The 21,232-nt window shown below is 61.4% G+C and overlaps 1 protein-coding gene across 1 annotated transcript in view; it reads left to right on the top strand.

Moving 5' to 3' along the window:
• The window catches only part of KCNN3 (potassium calcium-activated channel subfamily N member 3), a 90,427-nt gene that overhangs the window by 25,352 nt on the left and 43,843 nt on the right, over window positions 1–21,232 (top strand). The window contains exon 3 of the mRNA XM_030302506.1: window positions 19,894–20,312. Coding sequence (XP_030158366.1) covers window positions 19,894–20,312 — 419 coding nt within the window. The remainder of the gene's footprint in view (window positions 1–19,893; window positions 20,313–21,232) is intronic.

Consider the following 21,232-nt stretch of genomic DNA (forward strand, 5'->3'; position numbering starts at 1 on the left):
CACACAACATTTATTCATTTGGCCCCGAATTCCCTTCGGGCCCGTTTCTCATCTAGTTTGTGGTTCTCGAAGCTTCCACGTTTTCATGGCTGGCGCCTTCCAACGTGGAAATACAGATTGATAGACCGAGCTGTCACGCTGCCGGGATTCAATCAATAATGGCTACAATATTAACGGGGCCTTTATGAAAAGAACGTGTAGCACGTGGATGGCGTGTTCTGGGTTTGCATCCAGGAGTTTCCCTCTAAGCTCTGCTGCTAACGGCACCCCAGGCGGATCGCAGTGGCCACGCAGGAGCGCCGTGAGCCCCGGCCACGCCACGGGGGAAGGGTGCACGAGGGCCTGGCCTGGACGGGAGCTTGATGACGGCGTGGCTTCGGACCCTCCGTGCCAGTGACAGCGTGCCCGTGAACCCGAGCCCTCGGCCCTCGGGCAGGGGACACGCCCCGCAAGTGAGGGGCCCTCACCACCACCAGGGACGGGGCCAGCCGTGCACACGTGGGAAGTTTGTGCCGTGAGTTCGTGGGAGAGGAGGCGGCCCACTCGTCGATGGGAGGGTCGCTTTGCAGAGGAGCCCTTGGGTCCCCTCCACCCACTCGGCTCACAGACCCGCCAGCTGTGCGAACAGCTGTGCTCGGGCCGCGTTACCCGCCCCCCCGCCGTCACTTCCCGTCCCCATTTGGTCGAACACGCTTGAAAACAGGACTCGACACCCCTTGGGGTCCAAGCGTAAAACGTGCGTTCAGAGAAGGAAGCTCCCGTCCGCCCGACAGGCTTGGAGGTTTTCTGCTTCTGAAGACAATCACCCGGGTGATGAGAGTGCTCATAAGGGCCGTGAGGTGAGCTGGTAATGATACCAGGTCGTTACCGAACCCCGGAGGGTTTTCCTATCGGAAGCAGTTAGAGCCGCCTGTGTGGGCGCAGCCTGACTTCAGCTGCAGCCGTCATGTGACTCGTGTCGTGTTTGCAGGAAGCCCTGCGCCACACGGGTGGGGTCCCTTCTTCCCGGCCGGTCCCGGGGAGCCTGCACGGGGAGAAGAGCTCAGGTCAGGGGAAGGAGAGCCTCGCCTTCGGTGACTTCTAGGTAAAGCCACTTCCCTGAGCCGGACGACCAGCCCTGTGGCCACTAGACGCAGACCGGCTCCTGCCCGCCCCTTCCCTGCATTTATGCAAAGTCCTGAGCGGAGATCGAGCCCCGGACGTGGCAGGGCAGGTGCTGCCAGTCTGGGTGACAGTGCAGCCCGGAGGCGGCCCAGAGGGGCTCTAGAGCCAGGGGCTCCTGGCTCCAGCCTCTCTGCCTCCGTGTCCTCCTCTGTAGAGGCACGGTCGTTTCAGCGCCATCATGAAGGGTCGTGACCGGTCCAGGAAGTGGTGCTCAGTGGGCACTCGGCTCAGCGTCTGTGCCAGGGTGTGACTCAGGGCAGCCACCTGCCCCCACTCCTTCCCCCCCCCCCCCCCCGCTGCCCCCATCTGCCTCCCCACTGCCACTGAGTACCCCTCCCCCAGCCGACATAGGGCCCCGAAGGCCGGGCACTCAGTGCGCACACCCTCAGGGGGCGCCGCCCTCGGGCCCTTCTCAGGAACTTCCCCCCCACCAACCTGGGCCGTTTGGGGGGGGCTGACCCCTCCCCGGGGTTTGCTCCCCGCTCGAAGGCAAGTGCACTTAAAAATAAGTCCCAAGGGCGCCTGGGTGGCTTAGTCAGTCAAGCAGCTGACTTCGGCTCAGGTCATGATCTCGCGGTCCGTGAGTTCGAGTCCTGCATCGGGCTCTGTGCTGACAGCTCAGAGCCTGGAGCCTGTTTCAGAGTCTGTGTCTCCCTCTCTCTGACCCTCCCCCGTTCATGCTCTGTCTCTCTCTGTCTCAAAAACAAATAAACGTTAAAAAAACATATATATAAAAAAAATAAAAAATAAAAATAAGTCCCGAAAGTGGCAATCATTTGAAGCGCGAGAGAGGTCAGTCAGAGAGAGGTTTTGTTCCTCCGTGGAAAAGAGAAGAAGTAGGTGTCTGGTGAGAGAACTTTTTCGGTCAGCTCTCCTTTCAGGGGGCAGGAGCGTGTGGCCTCTGTCCTCTTGGCCTGGCTCGCTCTCTGATCTCCGTCCCCCTGGTGAGTGGGTTCTACAGAAGCTGCAGGGAGGTTGCCCCTAGTGATCGTGGGTAGAAAGGACTAAAAAGCGATTCCAGGGGCATCTTGGGACCATAAGTGGTCACTGCATGCTGACACGTCGTCTCAGAACACAAAGGGCCTTCTCCCGTTCTCCGAGACGAACCGTTTTCTTTAGTCAGGGACAGTGAGAGAGGAAGTGGGGCTCCCCACCTAAAACTGGAGGGCCACCCCTGGGTGTGGGGGGGGTCTTCACCCTCTCTCTCCCCCTGGTCTGCCCCAGAGTCTCAAACAGAGGAGGCTGGAGGCTGGAGACCCCTGGCCGGCTCAGTGTAGAGTTTTTATGTGTTTCCTCCTAGCAGGTGTCTCTTGGGGAAGCCTGGTTTCTAGGGAAGGAATTCTGCTCACTGGGCGCCCGGGAAGACCCCTCCTCAGGCCGGCTGGCACCACTGGTGCCCAGGGAGGAGGCGCCAGCGGGGTCTGCAAAGGGCTGTGTGCTGTTTGCTCTCCCTGCCGGTCCCGCGTTCTGGCCGGGTGTCACCAGGCCAGCTCTGGAGCTGCCCGCCGGGACCCGACCGCAAACCCAGGCCCGTAGCATCATCTCCTCGGTGAGAGTTTGGCTCAGGAGAACCCCGAGCCAGCTCTGGCTTCCTCGTGTGTGTCCTGCCGTGGGGCCGCAGCGCTCTGAGACTGACGGAGGCCGCCACGGTGTCCAGCAGGAGCCCTGGGCCCTGCCCCAGCAGGGATTCGACAGTTTGGATGGTCAAGGAAGGGACGTACGGCTTCTTCTCCGGCAAGGGTGGGTGGTCGCTCGTGGTTCCAGGCTGTGGGCGATCCGCCGGCTGGGGCACAGGGAGGGACAAGGCCGTCCTTTTATTTCAGAGTGAGCCGCTTACGTGATCTGTTTCGTATGAACACGGCCAGCGACACCATCCGAAACAGCACAGTGACGAAATAGTGAAGTCAGAGTCCCTTATGTTTGTTCAGGACTCTACGCTTCTGCAAAGCTGTCTCCCACACGTGAGACGCACGACTAGACCGGTGTTTAGGCCCTGGGGCAGCCGAGGGGGCCAAGAGGTCAAGGAACGTGCCCAGGACTGTCCAGAGAGTGAAGGGCAGGGCAGGGCAGCTATCTCCTGACCTGGGGTGCAGAGCCCCAGATACCCCAGCACTCAAAGCCACTTTAGGTCCAGCTGCAGAAGGGATCTCGGTGACCGTCCTAGGGTCCTGCACTCTGCCTGGTGCAGGTCAGGGCCAGCTTGCAGCCAGCCGCTGCCTCCCTGTCCCCAGGGCACCTGTCCCCAGGGGGGGCTCTCCCGGCTATCCTGGGAGCTAAGCCCTACCCACCTGCCAGTCTTTGGGGCATGTTCAGCTGAATTCCTCCGTGATCCCGTGCAGGGGAGGGGACGGGACCCCTGGAAGCTTTAGTTTGTGGGCCTGGAGGCTCTGACCAGGACGGGGCCGTTTGTACCGGGCCCTGACCGGGACAGGCAAATGCGGGGGACCGCCGGGCATTCAGCCAGCGAGTAGCAGTGATCCTGAGCTTTGGCCCTGTCACAGAGAGTGACCCTGGCCGTCTGGTCACAGTGCTGACTGAGACCGGAGGGCACGTGCCTCTGTTCATCTCCGTTGGATGGCGTTCGCGGTCTCGTGACAGTAAAAATCATTACGTGCAGTGTGCTTTCTGTGTGCCAAACATCACGTTAACATAAGACAAGCACAGTGCGTGTGAGGGTCGTATAACGCGCCGCCCGCCTGCGTGGCCTCGGCAAGAATGGTGCCTCGCGGAGCCCAGCTCTTCTTCTCGTGTGGGGTCCGAGCTGCTCACCAGTGGTGAGGACGGAGCCACAGGTGCACAGGCAGGTGCTCCCTCCACCCCCCCCCCCCCCCGGAGCCCTTGGGCACGTCAGCGCTTCTCAACCTGTCACTCCCTCAGAGGGGACGACGCCTCCTCCAGAAGCAGCCTTGATTTACGCTTGGAGTGAACCCTGATGAACTGTCCTGAGTGCTGGGCTGGGGGTGAATGCCCACCGTGGTGCTCCGCGTGGGGAGCGTCCAGGTGAAGGCTCGGCTGTGTTTCCTGCTTTGTCACTGGCCACTTCTGGGTGTTACCAGTGCCCCCTGGGCTGTGAATGGGGGGTAATGATACCGCCAGGCTGCCGTGAGGACCCCACCAGCTAGCTCATGCCCACCTGTTTCCTGCCCTCCTCCCCTCCTCGCCTCCCCACTCCCTTCCTGGGTTTTCAAGCCAGGTCTAAGGCTAAGAGGTGAGCTTCCCTCTCCTGGTAAGTCTTGGTGACCCTCCAGGCCTGATGCTGGGCCGTGAGGCTGAGGGAGTGGGGGAGGGGGCTTCCGGCGGCTGCTGGCTCCTCCCACACCCACCTCTTTCCAGCAGCCATACCCAGGCCTCTGGCTTCTCCTGCATGGGGGTTGCAGAGCTGAGGGTCACACATGTGCCGGGGCCGGCTGTTCCCAGGGTCCTGTCCTGTCCAGAGCCCATGTGTGGCCAGGGAATGCTGGAGGGTCCCCGACGGTCATCTTCAGACCGCCCTCCTCCTTGAACAGATGAGGAAACTGAGGCCCCAAGGGGAAGGAGACTCACCCAAGTCCACACAGCGAGTTATGGACTCGACCCTGGCCAGAGCTGGCTGCCGGCTCCACGCGCTGGGCCGCCCGGGTGTCCGGGTCGGACTGACCACCAGCCCTTGGGCTCCCACTGTGTGCCCGGCGCTGTCTTCCCCGTCCAAGTTCAGGTACTAGAACTCGGAAGGGTGCTCGCTCGTTTCCAGACCCCTGCCCTCCAGCTTCTGTCTGGTGGGGAAGGTGTGCAACCACAAGGATCGGGTGGGCCCCTGTCAGTGGAGACGAGGACAGAGAACAAAGTGGGGCGGCGATGGAGGCTGATGGGGCCCCAGGGAGGGTGGGGTGTCCAGGAAGACCTCTTTGGGCTGGTGGTTTCGGTGACATGATGTCTGTTTCTATCAATATCCCTCCTTTCCCCGCGGACTGCGATATTGCCTCCTCGGGACACTGAGTCTCAGATGGGTTAATTAGCTCTCCCAGACTGCACAGCTGGTGTGTGGACGAGGATTTGAACCCCACTCTGTCTGTCCCACCGTCTTTGCTCGTCTCCAGGAGTCAGCACAGCCCTGCCCGAAGCGGGCATGGTGATATGGTGCCATGAATACGGGCACTGAAAGACCCCAAGCGAGGATGCGTCTGCCTCCTGCTCTTGGGAGAGATGAGGTGAGAACCCGGGCGGCCTTCCTCCCTTTTCTCGTGGGACTGGCCGCGTTGGCAGCCAGCGGGCTCTGTTGAAGACCAGCTTTTTTTTTTTAATTTTTTTTTTTTAACATTTATTTATTTTTGAGACAGAGAGAGACAGAGCATGAACGGGGGAGGGGCAGAGAGAGAGGGAGACACAGAATCGGAAGCAGGCTCCAGGCTCTGAGCCGTCAGCCCAGAGCCCGACGCGGGGCTCGAACTCACGGACCGTGAGATCGTGACCTGAGCCGAAGTCGGACGCTCAACCGACTGAGCCCCCCAGGCGCCCCAAAGACCAGCTTTTTAAGGTCATAGTTTGTCCGGGGTGCGTCACAAGGCAGGCCGAACAGCCCCTGCTTCCGCATGCACGGCTGGCTCACGCCTGGGTCCCGGCTCCCAAACGCCCTTTTCATTTCCTGGTTTAATGGCTGTTTCGATCCCACCAGCTTCATTTGAAAAACCCGTCCATTCATCACAAAAGCAAACCATACGATCAGACAAGCTGGGTCCGTGCCTCTGGACGCCACGTCCTGTCCCGCCCTGGATGACAAGCAGCTCGCACACCTGCGCGAGTCTGTGCAGTGTCCCTGGGGTGGGGGTGGGGGGGGGTGGGCGGGCATGTTTCTCCCCCGAGGCCCCCGCCTCACACACTTCTGAACCCACGGCTTTATGGACACAGCAGGTCTCGAGTCGTGACTCGTCTCCCAAACTGCAAATTTGCACTCAGTTCGCTGAGGCTTTGTGGACAGATGAATTGTAGCCGGGCAGTGGCTGCACCTAAATTGTTGATGCAATTAAAAATGACACCTGCACATCTATGTGTGCACAAAGGCACGCGTGTGTGTGGTTGGGTGTCAGCGGCATGGCGGGCACCAGGCCTGGCAGGTGGAATTTAGAGCAGCGTGCAAGGCGGGTGCTGCCCGAAGACAGGGGGCGGGGCGTTGCAGACCGACCAACAACAAAGAGCAGTGGAGGCCGGCAGGGGGGAGGATCAGATACCGGTGGAGGCCTGGGGGTGGAGGCCGGAGGGGTGTGGAGGTGGGGGGGGTGGGGGGTGGTGGAGGCGGGGGCAGGGTTGGAGGCGTCGGGGGGATGCGGAGACGGGGGGGGGGGGGTGTAGGCCGGGGGGTGGGGTGGAGGCTGGAGGGGGTGTGGAGGCAGGGGAGTGTGGAGGCCGGGGTGGGGGTGGTGTGGAGGTGGGGGGTGTGGAGACGGGAGGGGGGTGTTGGAGGGGGGGTGGAGGTGGGGGGTGGTGGAGGCCGGGGGTGGGGGGTGGGTAAAGGCGGGGGGCGGGGTGGAGGCCAGGGAAAGCGTCCTGGGGGCACTCAAGCGTACATGAGCTCTCTCTCTGTCATTGCTGAGTGAGCATCTTCTAAGAGAAAATACTTTTTGACGGGGGCGTTCACGATGTCCGCCCGTCTCCCCGCTGCTGGCACCCCTGCCTCCTCGCCTCCCTCCCGCCCCCAGCCCCCCTGCGTCGCCACGAGGAATCCGACAGACACACACGTCTGACCTCAGCAGCGCCTCACTGTCCTTGGACCACCATCTCCCAGCGAGGCGGCCGCGGCCTGGCCCTGCCCTGCTCCGCAGTCACGTCCGGCCGTGCCCTTCCCTCCTTGAACGCAGTGCCGGCCCCCCCACGTCCCCGGCCCTGCTGCGCCCCGGCCCTGCACCTTTGCTCCCACCGCCCCTCCTCGCCTGGCTTACTCTCGAGCCTGACCTCCCCCTTGCAGAGCCCGGGCCTCCCGCAAACGCACCCCCTGTGCCTCTTGGGTGCGATGCTTGTGTCTGGGTGACTGTCCCTCGAGGCTCCGGCCTCCCTGAGCCGCACACCTCCCCCCCAGTGCCTTATCCAGTGTCTCAGATAAGACGTGTGTCGCCGAATGTTTGGCAATCGAGTAAATTATATACAACTTCCTTCCAGATGTCAGCTGGGAGGGCCCGGCCTCTTTCCAGTGTGGTCGGTAGACGGGGCCTCACCACCGTCACCACAGAGGTGGTTCTGCCGTGTCCCCTTTCTCACACATCCCCGTACGTGTACCCAGGACGCCCTCTCGGGGGACCAGGGCGTCAGCCTGCCTGGGGCGGCCACCCCTTCTGGCAGACGCCGGTCAGGGAGGGGACAGGGCTCCCGGGTTTCAAAGGTGACTGTTCAGGGGCTTCCGCGTTTGTTCAGCCGAGAGCTGCACAGGCCCCGAGGCCCCGGGGATGCGGTGCCCTGTCCCCCGGACACGTTGGCATGTCCTTCTCCCAGAGTCCACGGGCGGCGTCTCAGAGAATGTTCTACGAGTGACCCCAGGTGGTGTCCACCTCAGCCGCTGCCGTAAGGGCTCCTTGCAGAGCTGTGGGCTGCGGGGACCCGGCCGCGGCTGTGTCCCCAGAGGGGGCTGGTGACACACGACAGGCCCCGGGCCTGGCACTCGCAGAGCCGACATGACTAAGTGACGCCGGTGTGCCTTCCACAGGAGCTCAGGTGTCTTCCCAGAGTCCTCGCGGGGCCACGCGGGAGCAGGGCCGGCTGTGGGGTCCCGCGCCGCCGGGCCCGGTTCCACAGGACGGAGTGTCCTTCCCGCCGGGCAGCCCCCGAAGGCGCTTTCTCGCCCATCAACTTCTTCGCTAAGCACCTGGCGACGCGGGCAGGCTCGGGTGGGGGGGGGGGGGGGGTGGGGGGGGGCGGGGGGGGGGGGGGGGGGCCCGGAGGCAGGTTCGGCTGTGGGCCCCGCCCGCGAGCGGCTGACGGCCTCCTGGCCTCCGTCTCGTAGCCGCACAAATAACCAGGAGACTGCAAGCGCGCACGTGCCACGAGCAGCCGGGTGGCCCTGGCTGGCGGGGACAGAGAGCCACCGACCTGGCGCGGAGTGAAGGGAAGGGCGTTCTCAGCCGAGGGGGCAGCACGCGCAGACCCCGCGTGTCCGGAGGAAAGCTCGCGAGCCTGAGAGGCGGCCAGTGTGGCACAGTGGAGGGAGCGGGGAGGGACGGGACAGGCGGGGGGCGGGGGTGGCTGCGGAGGGAGAGGGCCGGCCCCGGTCGGCAGGCCATGAGCGGGCCACCTGTGGTCACCTGCACAGCGGAAGGCCCGGAGCAGCACCGAGCTCCGCGTGCCCGGGGGGCGGGGGCGGGGGCACCGAAGCCTCGTGGGGCCCCCGGGCGGAGCTGGGGTCTGGCGCTGGCCGGCCCTTCCTCCGGATTGTGTCTCAGCCCCCGCCCTTTAACCGTCGGGGGTAGTTCCCAGCCTCTTGAATAAGTTACAAGACTGAGTACTGATTTGGTGCATTCTTCCTTTGCTTTAAGTATTATTAACGAGTAATTGAAAAGTCGGGGTCTACGCTGGTACCTGCCGACCCAGTCACGAGGTTTCTGCCTTTCACAGGGGCTCTGCCAGTCCCAGCCTGTAAGCCTCACACCCTCAGGTGCCTTTCCCGCCCCAGCCCCCACGGCCCTCTCCCTTCCCCTCTGCTGCAGGGGCAGGGATGGGGATCAAGGTGGATCCCCTCTGTAAGCAGCAGACAGGAGGGACCCCGGCCGCGGGGACGCACTGCTTGGCGCGGCGCTGGGCCTGTGCTGAGGCCAGAAGGAACCGGGCGGCTGCTGGTGGCTGAAAACCCGACTTCTCTTGCAATTCTGACTTTGCGTTCGCTGGTTTGCATGTCTGACACCTCACGGGGCACATGATTTATTACAGCTTTTAAACAGCCCTTTCTTCTGGATGGAACCGTCCGTCTCCGTTTGGAATGGGCAGACTGGCTTCGGGGTGCTTGCTCCCTCGTGGGATGGTCTGGGGTTGGGAGCTTCCTGCTCTTGGTGCGGGGCCGAGGAGCTGCCCTTGATCCGGTGTGTGTGCGTGTGTGTGTGTGTGTGTGTGCGCACACGCGAGTGCTCACGTGCGCGCAGAGACCCCTTCAGGGATAGAGAAACGTGAAACTTCTCCCTGGATCACAGGCAAGAGAAGGCGACTCCATCAAAACAGACCGGAGAGGACTTCCTTTCCCAGATGGATGGGTCTGGATTCTGCTTAGAAAATACTTCCCTGGGGGGCGGATTTCTTCAACCCCCCCTTCCCTCCCCACCCCGGGCTCCCCTTCCTGTGCAAGGTTTGGCCATCTCTGTAACCAAAATCCCTCTTGCTGTAGTTAAAGCCTCTCAGGGACCAGTTAAAACGGAATGAAGGATGGGTATAACAAAACATGCAGATTTCCTTTCCTTTTAAAGAGAACTATGTCTCACGGATATCACCTGAATAAACTCACCAGCTTGCCATTGCCTTTCTGGGACTGTAATTGGGAAGGACGCGCACAGAAATCCCTGTGAAAATCTTCCGTGCTCTGTGCGGGGAGGGCGAGGCATGCCGGTTTCCTGTGGAACATTCTGGTTCCTATTGTTACCCTGTATTTATAGACCGGGCTCCACTGAGAGCCCACCTCCTTCTGTCGCTGGATGAAAGGCCACTTAGCACAACTCCCTGGTAAGGGGAGAGGATGTGGCGTGGCTGCAGAAGCAGGGCAGGGGCACAGGGAGGGGACGAGCTGGGCCTCAGAGGGACACCCGTCAGCCATGTCGCGGCCCTTTGTTCCCCTTCCAGAGCCCTGCGGTGAGGACACCTATTCATACCACAGCGCAGACGGGACTTACCGTCACGCCCCTGTGCCTCCGCCCCATTCGGGGCTGACCCCCGCTACCCCCCCACCCCCACTGGTCGTTCCCCTCCACCTGCCGCGCTGGCACGGATTTTCTTGCATCACGCTGTTTCCCATGCTGCCCCCTGGCCCCGTGGAAGGATGCTGCCCCGGACAGGATGTTCTCAGACAGGCTGGCAGGTGGGCTGCTATCCGAGAGGCTGGCCCGGTGCCCGAGGGGATGTGAGTCTTGGAGCGGGTCTGGCTCTTCCTTCTGGATTCCTGCAAACAGCAGAGAAGTTTAAAAAAATCCTCAGGTATCTCATAACCCCACTCACTTGGCCGCAGGGACAGCACTGCCCTGAGCCGTGTGCGTGGCCGTGGGAGGGCCGTGCGTGGCGTGGTCGCTACCAAGTCAGAGGGCCTTCAGGTTCTTGGCAAAATCCGCATCGGCGCCCGCGCTCCCTTCAGAGGTTCGTGTGAACCGTTCTCTGCCACGTGAGCAGCTGGACTCTCGTCCTGCCGCCTCCTCCTGCCTGTCCTCGGTGCTTTCACCGTGCTTGTTTCTGACGACACTCGGGCTGGCTGTTCGATCTCCAGGTTGCAGGGCTTCTAGAGGGGCCAGCGGTCAGCAGCGACAGGCGCAGGGCCGTGGAGCCCCCTCCTCCCACCCGCCACAGGAGGGACAGACGTGACCGCTCCCCGCGTGGACGCTCGGATTAAGCAAGCGTTCCTTTTTAAAACACTGTGGGGGCGCCTGGGTGGCGCAGTCGGTTGGGCGTCCGACTTCAGCCAGGTCACGATCTCGCGGTCCGTGAGTTCGAGCCCCGCGTCGGGCTCTGGGCTGATGGCTCGGAGCCTGGAGCCTGTTTCCGATTCTGTGTCTCCCTCTCTCTCTCTGCCCCTACCCCGTTCATGCTCTGTCTCTCTCTGTCCCAAAATAAATAAATAAACGTTGAAAAAAAATTAAAAAAAAAATAAATAAATAAAAAAAAAATAAATAAAACACTGTGGTAAACGCGCAACACAGAATTTCCCGTCCTGAGTGCACATTTCAGGGCTGCTAGATACGTTTTCACGTGTTGTGCAACTGGCACCGCCGTCCGTCTCCAGAACCTTCTTCCTGCAAAACTGAAACTCCGTCCCCCTCCTCCCACCCCCGGGACCGCCACCTACTTTCCGTCAGAGTCGGCGCCTTCCTCATACAGCTGAGTGATCTTCTGCTGTACGCAGCCCGTTTTCCTCGTCCGCTTGTCCGCTGACACAGGCCCTGGGGCCACCCCTTCCATCTTTGGCCGCTGGGAGTAAACTACAGTGAACATGGGGCGCAAATACCTCTCCGAGATCTTGCTTTCGAGAGCGAGGGTTCTCGACCCGGTGCCCGCGAACCCTGGAAAGGATCCGCAAACGGTGGAGTGTCCGCGCATCTCGTGGGTTCGGCGGATCGAGAGCCCTCTTCAGGTTTCTGGAGGCAACAAAAACAGCACCTGCTTGGGGCCCCCAGGGGCCTGTGCGCCCCGAGCCCCCCAGCGGCAGACGCAGGCCCCGCTTGTGTTGTGGCTGCGGCCTTTGCCGTCTGGGTGACCCCTGCCGGCTCACCGACTTCTCAGAGACTTGGCCTTCTGATCTCTAGAATAGGGTTAACGGCAACATCCTCCCAGAATTGTTTAGGAAATTAGGCTGGTGCAGCACAGTGGCTGAAAGCATGGTGTGACAGGCTGAATACGGCCCCCCAGAATATCGGGGGCCCGGTCCCCGGGGTCGGCGAATATCACCTTGTGTGGCAGAAGGACTTTGCAGATGGGGCCAAACTCGGGATCTCGAGGCAGGGAGATAAATGCCGCATTTTCCGGGGGGACCCTGAACGTAATCATACGTGTCCTCATAAAAGGAGGAGAACCGGTGACGGGAGAGGAAGCGAGGGGTGGGGGACATCCCCCGGGAGTGCGGAGCCCAGCAGAAGCCAGCCCTGCCCGCGGCCGTGGCTTCCGTGCAGCGAGGCCGATTTCAGGCTTCCGGCCTCCAGGACCAGAAGAGCAGAACGTGTTTTAAGTCGTGAACTTTGTGCTAATTTGTTACGGCAGCAGGTGGAAAGCTCATCCACCCGGACCCTGGGGCCAGACGGCTTAGAAGCCCCACCACTTTCCGGCTGTGCGACCTTGGGCGTGTCGCTGACTCAGGCCTCAGTTTCCTCATCTTTAATTCGATAATAACGGGGCCCGTCCCACGGGGTCGTCGCGGGGGTTGGAGAAGCTGGTGTCCGTGGAGTGGCGAGAGCGGTGCCTGCAGCTGAGCGAGCGCCCGGTAGCCCGTGGACGTGCCTGGCTGACGGGAGGGCGGACGGAGGCCCCGGCGAGCTCGCGGCCGCGCTGTCCCGGGCCACGCGAGTGTGGGTGTCTGGGGGCGCCCCTCAGCACCTGCACCCCGCCTTTCCAAGTCCATCTTGAGCACCACTTCCCCCAAACCAGAGTCATGGTCACGTAGGTGGGAAACCACCGCTCAAAGCTGAGCGGGTTTCTTTAGAGAGTCTCAGAAACTTTCGTATGCAAACAAGCACAGTGAATATCCAGGAGACCTTCCCAAACATTGGCCCCTGGGCCCCTTCTCACGGCTGTTGCCTGCAGAAACCCCTTCAGAGCAAGTCTGGAGGCCTGGGGCTGCCGTAGAAGGTGGGCGGAGGTAGGACAGACCAGCTGAGACAATGGAGTGGCAGGGTCCTGTCGGCCTAACCTGGGGACAGTCCAGAAAACACAGCCGCTGCTGCCGTAGATACATGCCCCAGACAGGACTGTGGACAGACCCCTAGCTTTCGGGCCCGGGGTGGCCTCGGCACGGGCACCAGCCCCGGCCCTGAGCCCCTCGAACGCCCCTCGCCGCCCTCCCCAACTCATGCCCCAGCCGGAGGACTCTCGTGGATGCCTCAACCCCCTCCCCTACTGCTACCCTAAACGGCTCTGGGTTTATCTCTTCCCCATATTGGACTTATATGAAAAATCTCATTGGAAGAAACGGCTCCGTGTCTGGGAAAAAATGGAAAATCACAAATGGACCCACCCATCCGTGTCACAGACGAGGGATCCGAGGACCAGAGAGGGAAGAGGACGTGCACGGACAGTCAGTGACTAAATGCTCATCCCCAGTGGTGTCGTGTCGGGGATGAAGATGTTCTCGTTGTGTGAGTGAAGATTACTTGTGCCCTCGAATGCTGGGACTGGCTTTCATTCTCTGAGAACTGGGGACAGGAAGGATTCATGGTCACCACCGGTCTCGGACCGTCCCAAGCAAACTTCAGGCTCAGGAGTCCCCGTGGGCTCTCATGCACCTGGCAGGAGACCAGGGGTAGACTCTGCCCCATGGAGCGGCACCAGGGGCGACCCCGGCCCGGCAGGGCTGGAGAGCCACCGTGGGACTTCACACGTGGCCTGGCATCCCTTGACTCAGTCGGTCACGACGGTGTCAGATGGGGAGGATTCCTTCTTCGACACAGAGCCGGCTAGCACGTCCCCCAGCCACTGAGTCTTGGTGGCAGTCGGGGCAGACTTTTCTGGCCGTCCCCGAACGAGCTGGCCTCTCTCAGAGGTACATTTGGTATGCCTTTGCTCCCCTCGTCCCTTTCTTCGGCAGGTCCGCGGCACGTTTACTGACGGGAGGTTTATGTTAACCATCCCTGCAAACCCGGACGTGCATTTCACCCCTGGCGATCAGTTCTTGTCCTTGGGGAAACCTGATTAGGTATTACAGGACTTGTGATGTTGTTTCCATGGAAACCCCCATAGTACTGGTATACGTGCATAATACATGCTCTAGGATTAAAATATATATATGTATATTTACGTAATATATTATTATTACTAGATTTTAAGAAAATTTTTAGTTTCTTTCTTTTGCTTTTATTCTGCATATATTTTTCTAAATGGTGAAAATCTCCATGGAGTTTTTCTTCTAGAGAGAGAACAGTAGAGAACACGAAAAACCTTTTGTGCTTTCTCTCCTTTAATTAAAAAAAATTCAGGGGCGCCTGGGTGGCTCAGTCAGTTAAACATCCGACTTCAGCTCAGGTCACGATCTCGCGGTCTGTGAGTTCGAGCCCCGCGTTGGGCTCTGTGCTGACAGCTGGGAGCCTGGAGCCTGCCTCGGATTCTGTGTCTCCCCCGTCTCTGCCCCTCCCTCGCTCATGCTCTGTCTCTCTGTCTCTCTCTCTCTCATAAATAAACATGAAAATATTAAAAATAAATAAATAAAAATAAAAAGTTCATACTTGCACGAGAATCAAAGTTTGCCAGGTTAGTAAGGAAACGTCTAAGCAGGATCTCCCCCAATAGCTGAGAGCATTTTGATGAAAGGTGTTGCTCACATAAAGCAACCGCCTTATGCACAAAGCACAGCAAAGGCTGTGTTGCTCAGCCTTTCGGAGTAGAATGGGGGAGCTGGTGAATCCGGTGCATCACCTCCAAACACAACAGGCTGGTCCCCTGTGTGCCTTGGAGGGAAGGGCAGGGGCTCCCGGGCCTGGCTGGCGGGGTCCTGCTGTGTCGGGGAGACTCCGGAGCCTCTGGGATCCGCTGCTTGTCCAGACCGCCCGTCCGGGCCCCGTGGCCAGAAGCACCTGTGGGTTCGGGCGCCGCAGGGACTGGGGTCCTGGGGTGACCGGACGGCCCTGCAGAGTCGGGCTGCCGGAGCCAGTGAGCGGCCTGGCGACTCTGGGAGCGGCTCTCAGAGGGAAGCGTGGGGATGGTCTCGCTGAGGCAGGGCTGCGTCCGGGAGGATCCCGCCGGCTTCGCAGACACAGCTGTCTGTGCTGCACCGAGAGCCACAGCTAAAACGCGAGTGTTTCTGGAGAATCATAAACAATGGAGATTGGGTGTTTTCTTTTTTTTATGAAAAGAAATTTTTTTTAATGCTTATTTTTTTTTTTTCTCAACGTTTTTTTTTTTTTTATTTATTTTTGGGACAGAGAGAGACACAGCATGAATGGGGGAGGGGCAGAGAGAGAGGGAGACACAGAATCGGAAACAGGCTCCAGGCTCCGAGCCATCAGCCCAGAGCCCGACGCGGGGCTCGAACTCACGGACCGCGAGATCGTGACCTGGCTGAAGTCGGACGCTTAACCGACTGCGCCACCCAGGCGCCCCAATTTAATGTTTATTTTTTGAGGGAGAGAGAGAGAGAGAGAGAGAGAGCGCGAGCGAGCGCGGGGGAGGGGCAGAGCAGGAGACACAGAATCCAAAACAGGCTCCAGGCTCCCAGCTGTCAGCACAGAGCTCGACAAGGGGCTCGAACTCACGAACTGTGAGATCATGACCGGAGCCGAAGTCAGATGCTTAACCGACTGAGCCCCCCAGGCGCCCCCATAAACAACATAGATTGGGTGTTTTCTACGTCTCACTGGCCGTTCAGTGCAAGAACGCTCACACTGACCTCTTTGCTCGTTGCCCGCTAATCGGTTTACCCCCCAAATTTGCCGGCAAGAGTCACTGTCCCCAAGCTGCCTGCACTTTTTCTCCCCTGCACACCCGGTAAGTTCCGATTTGCCCTTGTTCTTTGACTCAAGCTCACACGTGGGAAGCACTTAGCAGGCGGAGTCCTGCACCACGTACACAGCAGCTTCCTGAAGGTTCTGAGTTACTGTCGGATACGCGACCTGCGGCGTCCGCGGGATGGGGTAGAGGTGCGGGAAGCGGGCGTGCCCTGGTCAGGGTCCCCTCCCTGGAGAGGCGCCCAGATGCTTGACAGGCCAGGCCGGCATGCAGGGCGGGAGGGGTGCAGCGGTGCCTTCTGGGCCGTGGCAGGAGGAGGCAAGTGTCGGGCGGGCGGGCGAGTTGCGGGACCCTTCCGTCCAGCCGGCTGAGTGGGGCACGGTTCAGCAGTCTGGACGGGCTTCCCTGCAGGCGGTGCCCCGCTGCGCCCCTTCTCCCTCGGCTGCTGCGTCTAATGTCCCGAGGCCACAGCAAGGCTGCGGCCCAGCTGGGATTCCCTCCGGGCTGGGAAACGGCCACCTCCCTCTGGGAGGAGAGGCAGAGCCCTGTGTGAGGATGCAGGCTGGAGGGAGGGGGGGGTTGGTGGTACAGGGGGACGGGAGGAATGTGGCCATCCCGGGTTTGCCTGACACAGGCCTTCCAGGCTCTGCGAGGCCTGCCTCGCTCCAGAAGCTTCTGCAGATGCTCCCCATCCTGCCTCTCTGTGCTGGGGCTGTCTGAGGTCACAAGCCGGTTCCTGGGCGAATGTCGGACCCATGTTTAGGTGCCTGCTGTGTCCTCGCCTGCCTGGCTCTTTTGTGTTGAGGAATGATTGACAAAATCACACACGTTTCACATCTGCGTTGTGAAATGGTTGCCACCGGCCGGGTCGTAACCGCGCCGCTGCCCGGCGTCACCTTCTCCGTGTGGGAAAGCGTTTGCCGTCGCTCTCTGAGCATGTGCCTGCTGTGCCCGAGGTCACGCGCGCACTGGTCTGACTTCACCGTGCCGTGAAGGTCCCGTGCATTCGGTAGAAATCATACTGGGAATTTTGAGTGTGGGTCGTTTCTTGGGCTGGGGGTATGTGAGACGGCCCCCCTCGTGATGCGTGGCCAGAGGCCGTGGCGCTCAGCCACGAGGCCACGAGGGTCAGCAGACGACACACTGGCCACCGCCTCTCCCCACGGGGCCGCTCTGTCTGTCACTCGCAGTATGGCGTCCAAAACATTACAGGACAGCGTCCACATCTCGTTAGCAAACGGGCTTCACGGGAGATGGTTCGGGCCCGCTGGAGGCTCCGCGAGTGCCCCGCGCTCGGCCGTGGTCACCAGCTCAGGGGCCCCGCTGCACGTCTGTGGTCGGCTCTCACTAACTGCTCCGTGTTGTCGGGGTTGTACTGAAGGTGTCGGGGTGGCAGGAACGGCTGCGTGTCCTCCGGGCTCTAGATCCGCTGCTCGGGTGGCGGAGGGTCACGTGTGGAGCGGGCTCGAGTCAGGGCACTGCTCACTCGTCCCAGGTCACCCTTACCTCGGGGACAGGAGCTCTCAGCATCTGGGACAACGTGGCCGGCGTTTGGGGCGACCGTAGGAGGGCGCTCACGGTCAGCCTGGACGGGCCTCCGAGGCCTCTGCCCCATGGCTGCCCAGAGCAGACCTCAAGGGCCCCCACGTCCGCATCCTCGGGGCACAGAGGCTGCCCCGGAACCGGGGTGCGTGGCTGGGGCTCAGGGGAGGAGGGTCCTCACCCCTCTGGTCCATGCTGCTTGAGATCCTGGTTCCAGATTGGCTCCAGAACTTTCTGGGCTTGAAGTTCACCTGGGACACTTTGTTCCAGATTGGACCACCCCTGGGCATTGGTGGGTGTCCTTCCCATGGCGTCGGATGCATCATTAGGTATTTCATTGGTCTCAGGCTTAGTGAGTTTCTCATGGGGACTTCCGCTCCGGGTGGTCAGCGAGGGACATTGGCAGTCTGCCTGCTTTTCCATTCGACATGGTCTGTCCCCCCCCCCCCCCCACACACACACACCCTTCAGTCACCGATGTCCCAGTGACCACCCACCCAGGTGCTGGAGACACGGTCCCCTCCCTGCACACCCTTCGTCCCAGTGACCGTCTACCCAGGCTCTGGAGGAGAGAGAGGTGGGAGGGGACCATCTGACCTGCCCCTCAGCCCTCAGAGGAGGAGACCCAGCCCGAGGGGAGAGCTCAGCCACGCCGGCCCCCACAGAAAGCAGTCATCAAACACCTGGTCTATGTGAGGAGCTGCGCTGGGCACAGAGGCGTCACAGGGAACACGGCGGCCACAGCCCCTGTCCCTCTGGACTTCCCGCTGTGATCGCCGGACCCCCGGCCCGGTGACACTTCGGTCGGCTGGGGAGCTCGAAGAAAGCACCCAATGCCGGGGCCTCACACCCAGAGCCGGGCAGGGGTGTCCTTTGCAAACTATGCGAGCAGTTCTAGCATCCCAGGGGGAGAGACCCACAAGGACCGAGTAAACACGACGAGCACATGCTGAGATCTGCAATTTGTTACTTTATTTAAGCTTATGTATTTATTTTGAGAGAGAGCGTGTGCGTGCGAGCAAGGGAAGGGCAGAGGGGGAGAGAGAGGGTCCCAAGCAGGCTCCATGCTGTCAGCACAGCGTTCGACGTGGGGCTCGATCCCACAGACCGTGAGATCATGACCTCAGCCGAGATCAGGAGTCAGATGCTTAACTGACTGAGCCCCCCATGCGCCCCAAGATCTGCAGTTTGTAAGGGCCGTGGAGGAAGTTGAGGGAGAACGTGGCAGGGTGGGGTCCCTCCTAAGTCTGGGAGCAGCGAGGCCGTCCTGGGGCTCCAGGGGTCAGGTGGCAGTGGGCGTAAGGGTGTCCTCATGGGGGACAGCAGTGGGATCTCCCGGGACACACCGGCCACCCTGCAGCCTGTGGGTCCCTGCACCGGAGCCCCATCTGGCAGAGGCTCTCAGTCTGCAGCTGGGAATGGCCGTCCGTCCCACCGTCCATCGCTCCCCCACGCCGTGTGTGAGTGCCCCTCCCACCCCCCCACCCCCAGGCCGGCCGCCTGGATGCCTCACGTATGTGGAGTACTTGCTGATGCACCCTTCCTCGTATCATCTGTCTTACTGGATCCCGACGCTGGCCCCCCGAGGCGGGCAGGGTCAACACTAACAGTCCCGGGACAGAGGTGGAGACCGGCTCAGAGAAGCGGTCTGACCTGCCTGAGGTCACACAACTAATAACTGGGTGCAGACACCCCAGTGCCACTCACTGGCCTCGACCCCCACTGCCCCCCCGGGAAACTGACACCAGCAGGCCCTTGAGGGGCACGTGGTACCCCCCGGGGGGGGGCCGGCACCGTCCTGTCAAGCCGGGCAGAGCCAGCGGCTGGCGTCCCGTCTCCCTCCCCACCGGGGAGTCAGGGAGGTCTGCCACTCACTGCCTCAGCTCCTGCCCACGGTGAACCCAGTTTCCATAGTAACCTGACGCTGGTTGTCACAGGGTGGATGGTTTTCGTTGTGTGGGAAGAGTCCGGCCAGCAGTCACACGGCCATGGCGTGGCCTGTCGGTGGCACTTAGGAGCAGAGGGCACCCACGGAGCAGCCACTAGGGCCTTTCTGTGTCTGGGGACGGTGGAAACCTGCGTCTGGGAGCCCCCTGCTCGGCTGCCCTGGGGGAGGCCCAAGGGGAGTCCCGGCTGGCGGCTGGGCTCAGCGCCCTCTCCCGGTGCCCCTTGCGGAGGCTGCGCTCCGTCCGAGCTGTTTCGTTTAGCCTCGCATCCTCAGGCGGGACGGTCCTTGAGAACGGGGCCAGGGCCGTCCCCACATGTGAACCCCAGCGCCAGCCAGGCCCGGCCACAGGGCAGCAGGAATCTCCGCTTCAAGCCGGGGGAGGGCCCCAAGGTCCGCAGCCATCACTGGGCCCAACCCTCATTTTACACAAAGGTGGGACCCCGTCTGTCTGTGGTGCCCAGAGTCCTAACCGCTAACGCTTCCTGGGTGTCGGCTCGGGGCCAAGCCTGTCGCATAGGCTAATCCGTCACAGCCTCCCAGTGGTGGCTGCATAGCAGGTGCTGTCTGGTCCCCGGATGAGGAAACTGAGGCACAGTGAGGCTCACTAACGTCCCCAGAATCCCAGTGCTGGTTAGTGTTGGGCTCAGGGTCCGGACCCAGCCAGTTTGGCTCTAGGGCCCCACGCAAACACTCTGCTGCGTCGTGGGGACAAGGTGCTGACTGCCCTTGGCATCCCTCCTCTGCCGGGGACGGGCGTCTACACCAGCCTTGGGAGTTCGCTCGCGTAGGAAACACCTTTTCCTCTCCGCGTCCCCTCCAGGGCCTGGTAGGGGCCCAGCTTCCTGTTGTGAATATAAATGAGGGGCTCTTCTTCCCCTTCGCGGCCCTTCCCCGGAGGCCCCAGGCGAGCCCTGGCCCCTCTAATGCGCTCTCTGCCCCCCCAGCTCTTCGTGATTGACAACGGCGCGGACGACTGGCGGATAGCCATGACCTGCGAGCGCGTCCTGCGCATCAGCCTGGAGATGCTGGTGTGCGCCATCCACCCCGTCCCCGGCGAGTACAAGTTCTTCTGGACGGCGCGCCTGGCCTTCTCCTACACGCCGTCGCGGGCGGAGGCCGACGTGGACATCATCCTGTCCATCCCCATGTTCCTGCGCCTGTACCTGATTGCCCGCGTCATGCTGCTGCACAGCAAGCTGTTCACGGACGCCTCGTCCCGCAGCATCGGGGCGCTCAACAAAATCAACTTCAACACCCGCTTCGTCATGAAGACCCTCATGACCATCTGCCCCGGCACCGTGCTGCTGGTGTTCAGCATCTCGCTGTGGATCATCGCCGCCTGGACCGTGCGTGTCTGCGAAAGGTACACGCGTGCGCTCTGTGGCGGCTGGGGCGGCAGCGAGGCCGGGGGACCGGGGTGGTGGTGGGGGGGGCGGGGGGAGCGGGCGGGGCCGGACCACAGGCCGGGTAAGCTGGGTGCCGCGTGCATTGTCCTCGGTGTCCCCCTGTAAACCCGCGTGGAATCTGGTGCGTTCCTCGCCCGTCCTCGCGGCTGACACCTTGCAGTTATGTGTTGTCTCTTCCTCTTGGATGTTGACGATGCCTCACCGGCATTTTCAAGGCTTTGGGAAGTCCCGCCATAAGGAAACTGGTTTGTTGAGTCCAGACTTTCTCAAAGGTATTCACCCAGAAACCCTTTTCACTGTGCACTGTGGGAGCCTCGCTATGCGGCGAGCGGTCTGCAGACCGGCAGCCTCGCGTCACCGGGAACCTGTTAGACGTGGAGGCTCAGGCCTCACCCAGAGCCACTAGACAGGATTTGCGTGTTAACAAGCTCGCCTGGTGGGGGGGCCGCGCGTCCCGCGGGGAGGGCTTGGGTCCAGCCCTAAAGTCCTGATCGTACTCCTGGCTGTACGTTGTGCGGGTCACGGTACCTCTCTGGGCCTCAGGTCTGTCACCTGCAAGCGGGGGTCATAACACCTGCTTTCCAGGCCTTGTCATCGGTGCTGAGTGGGGCCCATGCGCTGCCTCACCGCGAGAGTGGAAATCAATCGTTGTAACGGGGATCTTTCGGTAACCCCTGGGAATTTCGTGGCCCCTTCATATAATTAGAAGCAAGCAGCTCCTACCATACGAGGACCCATGCTTCCCTGTTTTCTTTCCTACTTGATCGGAGCCGAGCCTTCCAACACCTGTAATTGAGTTCGCCAAGCCCTTTAAGGTGTCTGAAGCCTCCCACACCCTTGCATCAGCCCTGCATGCGTGTGATGCTCACTGTGGTTT

The sequence above is a fragment of the Lynx canadensis genome, chromosome F1 (assembly GCF_007474595.2).
Source record: "Lynx canadensis isolate LIC74 chromosome F1, mLynCan4.pri.v2, whole genome shotgun sequence".
NCBI lineage: Eukaryota > Metazoa > Chordata > Mammalia > Carnivora > Felidae > Lynx > Lynx canadensis.